At 41.2% G+C, this 12,088-nt stretch overlaps 1 protein-coding gene across 1 annotated transcript; it reads left to right on the forward strand.

The window, feature by feature from the left end:
• Window positions 1-5,390: 5,390 nt before the first annotated feature.
• On the forward strand, window positions 5,391-11,363 carry LOC116633702 (tetraspanin-17-like). Its single transcript, XM_032406268.1, has 2 exons — window positions 5,391-5,421; window positions 8,978-11,363. Exons 1-2 carry the CDS (start codon window positions 5,391-5,393, stop codon window positions 9,742-9,744), a joined length of 798 nt encoding a protein of 265 aa, XP_032262159.1. The 3' UTR covers window positions 9,745-11,363.
• Window positions 11,364-12,088: the final 725 nt, after the last annotated feature.

Raw genomic sequence — 12,088 nt, forward strand, 5'->3', positions numbered from 1 at the left:
TTTCTTTCTTTCTTTCTTTCTTTCTTTCTTTCTTTCTTTCTTTCTTTTTCTTTCTTTCATTCTTTCTTTCTTGTACTGTTCATTCATTTTGGTTTCTAATATTTCTTTAATCTTTTATTATTTGGAACTGTTAAAGCAAAACCAAAATGGAGACCACAGTTTGAATATATTCCTAGACCAAACACTAATAATCATGCAACCAAAACTTAAAACTATTCTGATTTCCCCAAAATACTTACTCTGACCTTAAACAAAAATTAAGACTTTTTCATGTCAGCATGACCTTAAAGCTTCCTAGCCATGGGGCACCTGGCTGGCTCAGTCAGTGGAGCATGCCCCGACTCTTGATCTTGGAGTGGTGAGTTTAAGCCCCACATTGGGCATAGAGCTTACTTAAGAAAAACAAAAAACAAAAAACAAAAATAAAAAACAAAAAACCAAAAACTTCCTAGCTAGTCAGCTACAAAGTAAGCTTGCAATGAAAAGGAGTGTAAGTTTCTAGTAACCAATCACAATAGAAAATGCACTCCCACATTTCATGCTTTATAAACTGAGCTGTAACTACTGAGATTCAAGTTTCTTAACTACTTTGGGTTGGAAGTCTTCCTATTCTCCAACAGTTTGTTCCTTGCTGAATAAAATATTCATATTAAGCAGAGCTTTCTGAATTTTCTTTTGATAGAACATATTTGTTTTACATTTCCTTTTAGATTGTTTTATTACATCTAGTTCTTGGTATGCTAACTATTTTGCTAAGTTTGTCTTAAGTGGTTTGTTTCCTCATGATTTGTAACTCTTGATGGTAAACTCATCTTCAGTAGGAGGTTATTTCATTGGGAGTTTCATGTGCTTGGGTTGTGAAGTTTCCCTACAAAGAAAATTGTCATTTGCCTCTGACATAGCCTTTGGATTTTTACCAGGTCCAGTCATTTCCTGTATGTGTGTGTGTGTGTGTGTGTTAAGAATCCCACATCATATGAGTAGTGTAAATTTAGACTCCATACTAATATATGACACAGGCTTGGTGTTTCAATTCCTTGCATATGACCTTTCCTCTCTACTGCTGGCCCCAAGTCTTTGGCTACCTTTTGTAGTCTGAGATAGAGAGAGTAGTAGATGGCCAACTCAGAGACATGTAAATCTGCAGTCTACTTGCTAATGATGTTAGAAGATAAATGATGAAAACCTCATTTGGAAAAAAAAAAAGATGAGAATCTGTATCTTTAGGTAATTTTGAGGTCATTTATTATAATCTTTAAACCAAGGTGGATTTTTTTCCCCTATGTATCTTTGTTTTTGTTTTTTTTTTTAAGATTTTATTTATTTATTTGACAGAGAGAGACACAGCAAGAGAGGGACCACAAGCAGGGGGAGTGGGAGAGGGAGAAGCAGGCTTCCCACGGAGTAGGGAACCTGATGCGGGGCTGGATCCCAGGACTCTGGGATCATGACCTGAGCCAAAGGCAGACGCTTGACTGAGCCACCCAGGCGCGCCCCCCCCCCCCCCCCCCCCCCCCCCCGCCATGTATCTTTGATCAGTGGTCATCCAAACTTACGGTTTTTTTAAACTTAAATTCAATTAGCCAACATATAGTACATCATTAGTTTTTGGTGTAATGTTCAATGATTCATTAGTTGTGAATAATATATTAACATTTCCAGTGACACCATCCCATTATTTCTTATGTTATCCTATTTTATGTTTGAATAAAACCTCCGGTTACTGGAAAGTTTTTTAAAAATCCAAATTTGCATTCTTGTAGCTTACACCACTGGTGTAATTTCAGCCCAGTAAAGAATAAAGAATAAGTTAATTCTATCTTCTGCATCACACCTTTCAAATATTTCAAGATAATTATCATGTGTAATGGGGTAATGTTTAAAAATACTAAGCCTATGAAATTTTCAGTCCTCACTCTTCCCTTCCAACACACACACATCTACCTCCTTGCAGCCCCAGAAATCAGTTTCCTCTGTAACCCTTCTGCTATTATAGACCTGGGAGAGGGCAAATGTTACCCCTATAAGAATATGACTTACAGAAAATCTCTGCTGCAGTAGAGGGGGACGAAATCCTTCTTCTTCTGGTCTGATAGAATATGGGACAAAGGAGAGAAGAGGGAAGGGAGTAAGTGATAACATTCACACATGATCACACACACACACACACACATTGATTCTCTGCTGATATCTGTGTGTGTGCATGCATATATGTGTGGTTGGGAGGGGGCTAGGTAGGTTGAGAGAAAGACCAAAAAAAAAGCCAAAAAAGCAGAGGAGGCTTATGTCCTGTCACTCATTTGGGATCCAGGAAAGCGATTGCTATTCCCTGTGGCCCGAGACTGGTAAGTGGAAGCTGCAGAGTACAGAGTTGTTAGGCAGAGAGCGGGCTTGAGTTAGCAATCCTGCATCTCCTTTGGTCCCCGTGAGATATGGAAGGGAACCAGAAATTCCTCAGCTGGATGAAGCACTTCTGCAGTGGAGGCTGTGGGGTAGACGGTCAAGGCCAGATGGAGGCCCTACCTGAGGCTCAGAGGGGTCTACAGCCACAGCAGTTGTGGAGGTGGAACCAAGCCAGTGAAGGAAAACTCTATCAGAGCCAAGACTCTAACCAAGAATTCACCAGTGACAGACTTTAAGCAGTAGGTGCCATCAGAGCACCCAGCAACCAAGAGAAAAAGGACATCACCACAGAGACAAGAGAGGACTCACAGGGCCTGCACAGGCTGATCGGAGACCCCATTTTTTTCCACTGCCATGAGGTCACAAAAGCCCCCACGTCTACAACTTTGAGAATCTAATGAAAGCTAAAAGACCCTTTGTCCAGCCAGAAAAATGTTCACATGCACTAAATTTTGCATATAATTTCAAGGTTCACAAGCCATGGACTTTAGCTTAAGACCCTCTTCTCAGAATCAGTTAAAGAACCATATGAAAGAAGAGTGGCTTATTTTGGGATACTCACTGGTTTTAGTGAAATAGTGATCACTATATTCTGCTCTATTAGTCATCTGTTTAGGATTCCAGTTAAAAGTTTTGCTCAAGGTTGGGGTCAAACTTTACTGACCTAATGTTTTTGGAATTTACCTCCCCCCTGCCAAATTTTAGAAATAAGGAAAATGTTTGTGCATTTGCCAAATACTCCTTCTTTTCTCCATGATTCGTGGCTATTACTAACTCTGGTTCTGAAATTACATTTGCAGACTCTTATGTTAACCTTTGATGAAAATCAGGCTTAGAGATGTAAAATCTCTTAAATTAGTTGGGTGTCTTTTTCCTCTTTCCTTGTATTTGTTGGTATTCAATTCTCTTGGTCATTTTTGCTTATCTCCAATCAGCTTAATTATCCTACCTAATGGAAAAGACAAAAATCTCTTCCCCAAGGATGACTCTTTCTCTTTGTATGTATTCTATTCTGAATATATCAAGACATTATGGTGGGAAGAGTATCGACCTTGGAATTGGAAAACATAGATTCAAATCCTGGCTCCATCACATACTGACTGTTTAATTCTGGGGAAACCTCTTAAATTCTGAGTATTTGATCTCATCTCCAATATGGGGATAATAATACCCCCTTTATAGGTTTTTGGATGGTGATGAAAGCGATGGCATTTGAAAAAAGTTAGTTCAGTGCTGGGCATTTCATAGGTACTGAGTAAACGTTCTCCTTCCTCATTTCAGCGTTATTCTCAAGCACTCACTTATTCTGGCCATTAACCTTCCTTTACTGTTCCTACAAGCTCATGCTACTCTTTTGTTTTTGTTCTTGTTTCTGAGTCCCTTCTTCTCTTGTTTGCATAAATCCACAGGAGTATTTTATCTGTACTGGGGACCCAGTGCACAGAGTCCAAGAGATTCCTAGTAGTCTATTAAATGGTTGAGATTTGGGGGGCGCCTGGGTGGCTCAGTGGGTTAAGCGTCTGCCTTCAGCTTAGGTCATGATCCCTGGGTCCTGGGATCCAGCCCCAGGTCAGGCTCCCTGCTCAGTAGGGAGTCTGCTTCTCCCTATGCATCTCCTCACCCCTCACTTGTGCTTTCTCTCTCACTCACTCTCTCTCTCACATAAATAAATAAAATCTTTAAAAAAACAAATTAATTAATTAAATAAATGGTTGAGATTTGGGAAAAAGTTATTGGCTCCAAAATATAAAAAGAAAATTGAAAAATCAAAATTAATAAATATTTAATTAGATGTCAAATAACCTGAACATTGTCAGGTAGCCTATTCAACTCTTACATTATTATTTTTTTTAAAGATTTTTTTTTATTTATTTGACAGAGAGAGACACAGCGAGAGAGGGAACACAAGCAGGGGGAGTGGGAGAGGGAGAAGCAGGCTTCCCGCGGAGCAGGGAGCCTGATGCGGGGCTCGATCCCAGGACCCTGGGATCATGACCTGAGCCAAAGGCAGACACTCAACAACTGAGCCACCCAGGTGCCCCCAACTCTTACATTATTATAAATAGCCGCACAGGTCTTTATTCACAATTCTGGAATCCAGAAAGTTCTGAAAATAAAAATTTTTTTTTGGTTAGTTTGGGTTGAACTGATTTGGCAGCACAACCTAACCTGAACTAACTTGAAGCTGTTTCGGATCTGTATTTATGCCTCTTAGTGTAAATATTCATACATTTTTTTTTCTGCAGAAATAGAAATGTGTTTGATTATGAATATTGTCCCAAGCCCCTATGGAAGCATTATGTAATATATGGTATATGCAATCTATTATCATTCTAAAATCTGAAAAGTTCTGAATTCCAACAGTATATCTACCCAAGGGAATTAGATCAAGGATTTCATTCTTGTGTAAATAATATGTGAGATAGGAGTTAAGTTTTCATATGTTTACTATAATGTGTGTGTGTGTATGTGTGTGTGTGTGTGTGATTCCAACATTAAGTGAGATGCTGTAAAGTCTCTCAGTGGGTGGGAGGGAGAGCAAGAGAGTGAGCAGGAGCATGTGCAAGCACGGCCAGTATCCTTAAGAAAATCACATTCTTTTTTTTTTTTTTTTTAAGATTTTATTTATTTATTTGAGAGAGAGACCGAGAGAGAGCATGAGCGGGGGTGGGGATGAGGGGTGGAGGTGGGGTTGTGGGGAGAGGGAGAATCAGGCTCCCCACTGAGCAGGGAGCTGTATGCGGGGCTGGATCCCAGGACCCCGCGGGATCATGACCTGAGCTGAAGGCAGCCGCTTAACTAACTGAGCCACCCAGGAGCCCTGAAAATCTCATTCTTTTAAAAGGACTTCTAATAAGTGCGTAAAAATTGGCCCAATATCCTTAGTCATCAGAGAAATGCAAATTAAGACCACAATAAGATACCATTTTATACCCTTTAGAATGGTTAAAATAAAGAAGACATACAATAACCAATGTGTGGGGGACATGGAGAAGCTGAGAACTTTATACATTGCTGGTGAGAATGTAAAATGATGAAACCACTTTGAAAAACAATTTAAGTTCATCAAAAAGTTAAAGATAAAACTATTATACTACCTCACAATTCTACTCCTATGCAATTGCCCGGGAGAGATTAAAATATATCCACAGAAAGACTTGCACATGGATGTTCATAGCCAAAATTTGGAAACAACCTAAATGTCCATCAACCAGTGAAAGGATAGATAAATGTGATATATCCATAGGATGAAATACTATTCACAGTCAAAGGAAATCAACTACAGACACATGCTATATCATGAATGAACCTCACAAACACTGTGCTAAGTGCAAGAAGCCAAACACAACAGACCATATATTGTATCATTCCATTTATATGAAATGTTCAAGAAAGGCAAGTCCATAAATACAGAAAGTAGATTAGTGGTTTTCTGAGACTGGATGTGGAAAGTGGATTAGCTGTAAATGGGTGTGAAGGATTTTATTGGGGAGATGAAAATGTTCTAAAACTGATTTGTGGTATTGGTTATACCACAGTAAAGTTACCAACAATCACTGAATTGTACACTTGAAATAGGTGAATTTTATGGTATAAAAAAATAAAAGTTGTTTTTGGAATGCCTGGGTGGCTCAGTTGGTTGAGCATCTGCCTTCAGCTCAGGTTGTGATCCCAAGGTCCTGGGATGGAGTCCCCGTTGGGCTCCTTGCTCAGCGGGGAGCCTGCTTTTCCCTCTGCCTGCCACTCCCCCTGCTTGTAAAGATTTTATTTATTTATTTGAGAGAGCGCGCGCCCATGAGAGGGGGGAGGGTCAGAGGGAGAAGCAGACTCCCCGCTGAGCCGGGAGCCCCATGCGAGACTCGATGCAGGACTGGATGCGGGACTCAATCCTGGGATGTGGGACTGGATGCGGGACTCAATCCTGGGACTCCAGGATCATGACCTGAGCTGAAGGCAGTCGCTTAACCAACTGAGCCACCCAGGTGCCCTATTTTGCGACTCTTGAAAGTTGTAGGTAGCTGATAGATAAGTGAACTTTGTCCTGGCTGGTAGAGATGCAATGAACTTCCTCCCTGTGGAAAAATCAATTTTGTGTCTATTTGCAATTCGTCTCAACATTCCTTTATTCCATATAAATGTGTGTTCTTTTTTTTTTTTTTAAAGATTATTTATTTATTTATTTGACAGAGAGAGACACAGCGAGAGAGGGAACAGAAGCAGGGGGAGTGGGAGAGGGAGAAGCAGGCTTCCAGCTGAGCAGGGAGCCCGATGTGGGGCTCGATCCCAGGACCCTGGGATCATGACCTGAGCCGAAGGCAGAAGCTTAACGACTGAGCCACCCAGGCGCCCCAAATGTGTGTTCTTTTGAACTAGTTATTACATCTGTTTGGTTCCCTCATATCATATAAGGAAAATAAAAATCTTAACACGTGTTCATTTTTATATCTGTGTGAGATTCATGATTTTGCTTTTTTCTGAAATTGTCTTTTAACAGTTTTGGAAATTCCACCAAGATGCCCAATGGATTCACCTGACAGAGCCAGGTAACATTCATCAATCTCATGGGTGGTGTAAACCTGGGCACATCTTCTTTTGGCTTCCAGGGGTGAATTCAAAGAGGCAATAGGACTTTGGTGACTCTCCGTTTTTCCAAATTTTAATTTTGTTTTCTACTCATTTTGTTTTCAATTTGTTTTAGCTGATAAATTATTCCTTATTGGAAATTTGGTTTAATGGTCTGACAATTTGATGATTTCTGGTTAATGGTCAATAGATAGCTTGTCCCTGTTGGATGAAAAATGTCAGAGACTGGTTTATTTATCTTTTCTGTTTGTGTGTTTGTTTATTTTGAGTTCAAATCAATGAAGAATTTATATCCACTGTGGACAGAACAAGTCCTTTATATGGACCATGGAGTTTTATAATTTTGTGTCTACTCTTAACCTATGGCTGAAATTTTAAAATTCAAGCTCAAAGTTCTATTCGCACTTGTTTTTCTGTTGTTATATCTATAGTTCAGAATGGTTTTTACCTCTCATTGTGTGAAAGTGAAATATTTTCTACCTCCAGGTGGCATTACTAAATTTGATTATAAGGTCTCTTTAAGGATCTCTGTTCTGACTGGTTTGTAGAAATAAGCACATATATAAACTGAATATTCCTCATTTCAGAAAATAAGGAGGTTGAACTTCTAATACTTTCAATGTGCTAGATTTAAAAAGTATTCTTACGGAAACAGATACAGAATTGTTAAGAATTTAAGTTCACACGATTTAGGCAATTTTTTTTGGCAAATTAGTCCAGTTTAGTATTTTTGGCTTAATAAAAAGAATAATTTTTTTGATTTATTAATGTAAGTGTAATACAAACTTATGTTTTTATTCTACTTAGATAAGTTCTTCCTAAATGTATATAGATATACTCCCCAAATAAGCTAGCATTACTTCTACTTAATTTTTAAGGTTATGAAAAATATAGATTTGTGTTTAGTCAAATTGATTCATCATTCTGACAGTAATTATTTTATTATTTTATTATTTTATTATATTTATTGAAAATTGTATTTCAACAGTAACTGTGTTCTGTAGTATGTCAACTTGAAGAGGATTTGTAAGGGGGTTGGGTAACCTAAAGCTTTGGACTGACACTAAATCAAGTTAATGAATATTTATTGGATGTTTAGGTCATTTCTAAACTGAAACACCGATTACTAAACATAATTTTAAGTGTATATATTTTTGCTTCTTCATTTTTGTTTTGTAATAAGAGCTAACATTTATTGAGTGCATAGTTCTGTAACATTTATGAGAATTACTTCATTCAATCCTCAAAACAACCTTATGAAACTGGAACTATTAGTCTTCCACTTTTTAACTTACCCAAGGTCACATAGTTAGTAAGAAGTAGAGTTGGATGGTGAACCCTGGTAGTCTGACCCTGGAGAATGTGATCTTAACCATAAAGCTGTATTTTCTTCGTTTGGGCAGTACTACCACTAGCTAGGCTCTTGAAACCCCTTTGTAAGTTCCTCCCCTGGTTTGTTAAGGTAGGCCATATGTTTGTTTTTCTTTGTTTGTTTTTATTGAGGTGTAATTGATATATGACATTGTATTAGTTTCAGGTGAACAAAATAATGATTTGATATTTGATATATTGCAAAATGATTACCACCATAAGTCTAGTTAACATGTTAACATACATAGTTACAAAATTTTTTTCTTGTGATGAGAACTTTTAAGACCTATTCTCTGAGCAACTTTCAAATATGCAGTACAGCATTACTAACTATAGTGACCATGCTGTACATTACATCCCCATGACTTATTTATTTTATAACTGGAAGTTTTTGCCTTTTGACCCCCTTCACCCATTTCACACTCCCTTGCTTCTTACTTTATATGCTATGAAGAGGCAATATAAGCATGTTCATTTTTGCCACTTTGAGAAGTTATAAAGTCAGTGATGCATATGGCTATAGAAAGTTGAGCTGTGCTAATCTGCTAAAATGCTGAGGTGTGTCATTGCACACTCACACACTCCTGCTTTCACTTGGTGAGAAAGAAATAAGAAGCAGCCTCTGGGGTGCTGGGAGCCCTGTTCCTGGCCATTGGCCTCTGGGCCTGGGATGAGAAGGGCGTTCTCTCCAATATCTCGGCGCTGACAGATCTGGGAGGCCTCGACCTTGTGTGGCTGTTTGTAGTGGTTGGAGGTGTCATGTTGGTGCTGGGCTTTGCCGGCTGCATCGGGGCCCTCCGGGAGAACACCTTCCTGCTCAAGTTTTTCTCAGTGTTCCACAGCCTCATCTTCTTCCTGGAGCTAGCAACAGGGATCCTGGCCTTCGTATTCAAGGACTGGGTTCGAGACCAGCTCAATTTCTTCATCAACAATAACGTCAAGGCCTACCGGGACGACATTGACCTCCAGAACCTCATTGACTTTGCTCAGGAATATTGGTCTTGCTGCGGAGCCCGAGGGCCTAATGACTGGAACCTCAATATCTATTTCAACTGCACTGACTTGAACCCGAGCCGGGAGCGCTGCAGGGTGCCCTTCTCCTGCTGCGTCAGGGACCCTGCGGAAGATGTCCTCAACACCCAGTGTGGCTATGATGTCCGGCTCAAACTGGAGCTGAAGCAGCAGCGCTCCATCCACACCAAAGGCTGTGTGGGGCAGTTTGAGAAGTGGTTGCAGGACAACCTGATCGTTGTGGCTGGGGTCTTTGTGGGCATCACTCTCCTCCAGATCTTTGGTGTCTGCCTGGCCCAGAACCTTGTGAGTGACATCAAGGCAGTGAAGGCCAACTGGATCAAACATGATGATGGCTACAAACTACTCAAATAAACAAAACCTTGAAACCCGCTGGCTTACACCCACCATCTCAGAGGTTCTGTCGGCTGCAGGGCCTCAGCAGTGCTGTCTTCCTGGGGCCCCAGCCTGGACCCACCCTGCCAACTTGTTTTCTTGGCCTGGATAGTGTATACATTAAGCCAACCTTTAAAACTTGGTATATTTCACGTAAAAGTCCAGATCCCCAGCATCTTGTGAAGAATGGCCGTCTGGCCACAGCGGCTCTTTGGTGGCATTGGCTCCTGGGAGGTGCGCTTCCCGTTCTCTGAGGGACCCGCCTGGCCTGTTCTGCTCACTTAAGTGCCCTGCCTGCCTGACCCTGTAGGCTGGGAATTGGCCTCCTCCACCTCTGCAAGGTTTTCCCCTGCAAATGCTGCCAGGCTGCTATGGGCCAAACCTGAATCGAAGCCTGGGAGAGTGAAGAATGGGGAGGCTGGAGCCTGCCTGGAAGAGGCCACAGCCTGGGAAGGGTCTGGGCCTCCTGGGGGCTAAGATGGGTGCCAACGTGCCCAGAAGAGTGGCTGATGGGTGGGATGGAGATCAGGAAGGTTTTGGGCAGGAGGAAGCTGGAAGCCTGAGCTTGGCACCCGTGGGGATAGGGGGAACCAGGTTTGGGGACCATTGATGTTGACTCCTAGGCTCACTTGGAATCTAGTTCAGTCTTCCCGGTGGCCTGGAGAGTTGCCTCCTGGCCACTAGAGGGCGTGCCAGCACAGCTTTACCTGGATCTGGCTTTCCTAGGGCAACCCCACCCAGGTACAACCCTGTGCCTGATGTGTCCACCCTGCTTACTAGTTCTTTGGGTTTCAGGGAATTAACAGACTTCTAAAGGAGCAAACTGGCTCAGATTTGGGAAGTCTGGCTACTGTTCTCAGATCTGCACAAAGGGGTATGTGTGGAGTGAGCATTTGTGGATGAAAGGAGAGGTTTGGGCTAGTGCACAGATTGCTAACTTAGATGCCCTCAGGGCCAGGTGGATTATAAAAATAAAGTAGGCCTTTGAGTTGTGAGGCCTTTGCAGTGCGACTCTAATTTTTCCCACTATTCCTGGAGATGGGACATGGAGAGACATTTCTTTGTGATATTTTGCATGATTGTGTCTGAGTCGCTAATGGCAACTGGCCTTGAGTGACAATAAGATGTGGTGGGGACTGTGGCAAAGCACAGATTCCCACCTGAAATTGGTGGCTGTCCTTCTGTTGTAGCTAATTGCTGTAAAGCGGGAATGTAGGTAAGTCTAATGCGAGAAATCTGGAGAAGCCAAAAAGCTAGATTTTTATGTGAAGTATTCTGATTTTTAAGTTGTTGGCAACTAATGAAAAAACATCTTAAACCCTGCTAGTCTAACAAAAGATGTGGGGGCCAGCTGTGGCCCCCCTGCCACCGTAGATCCCTCTGGGACAGTCCCCCATGGGGGCCCTGGGGTCTCCACCATTCAGGAATGCTGGGAGCTGCTGCAGGTGGGCAGGGTGTGGGGCAGGCGCCCAGCATCATGGCTCCCAGGTGCAGGCTGGGCGGTGTCCTCTGGTCTCTGAAAGACACAGGCTGTGGGTGGTCTCTACATGCTACAATAAATGCGGCTCACAATATTGTGCAAAAAAAAAAAAAAAAAAGAAGAAGCAGCAGCCTCTGATGTCCAAAAGTGATCTAACACTCACAGGCCATTTGTTCATTTTAAACAATCTTACAGAATACCAGCCTCATGATTACCCTGAGACCATGATAGAATGGACAAAACAAGGCTGCTTCATAATTTTGTCTACTCACATATAAGATAACTATATAAAACCACAAAATACCAAATATCCCCTCTCTTGCTAAATGAATGACTATTACTCCTTATGTAGTCATTCCCTTGATTTCTGACAGTATTCAATTTTGAACAGAGCCTTGCTTCTTTATTCTCTCTCCAAACCACCCAAGGGAAGACCAAATCCTGTAACAGGTTCTTTGTAATTATCTCTCACTGAGATATTCCATGGTTACCTATGATTTTTGTTCTGCCTTGCTGCAATGAGTAGTAAAGCCGACTTGTTTAACTACATGTATGTTTCTGGTGGTCTTTGGCAGAAGGGCCTTGACAAATGAAATGGTCATTTTCCCCACATTCCTGGCACTGCCATATTGTCAACTACTGCTTTCTTCTTTGTTGGTCTAAGGTAAGTCCAAACAATTGAGCATCAAAATAAATATTGATAATAGTGGATTTAACTCTTTGAAAAACATAATGACCCATGAATATGTTCTGATATAAATGAATAAAATAAAAGGGAAAGCTCTACTTTACATTAGAGTGGCAATGAATAAGCATAGAAGAATTGATGGAATTAGAAAAGGA

The sequence above is a fragment of the Phoca vitulina genome, unplaced genomic scaffold (assembly GCF_004348235.1).
Source record: "Phoca vitulina isolate PV1807 unplaced genomic scaffold, GSC_HSeal_1.0 scaffold8, whole genome shotgun sequence".
Taxonomy (NCBI): domain Eukaryota; kingdom Metazoa; phylum Chordata; class Mammalia; order Carnivora; family Phocidae; genus Phoca; species Phoca vitulina.

Bases quoted from the DNA above. Each gene is read 5' to 3' on its own strand.
- LOC116633702 (XM_032406268.1), top strand. From the start codon at position 5,391: ATGGAGAAGCTGAGAACTTTATACATTGCTG. The intron at 5,422-8,977 runs GTGAGAATGTAA...AATAAGAAGCAG, and splicing joins GAGAACTTTATACATTGCTG to CCTCTGGGGTGCTGGGAGCC.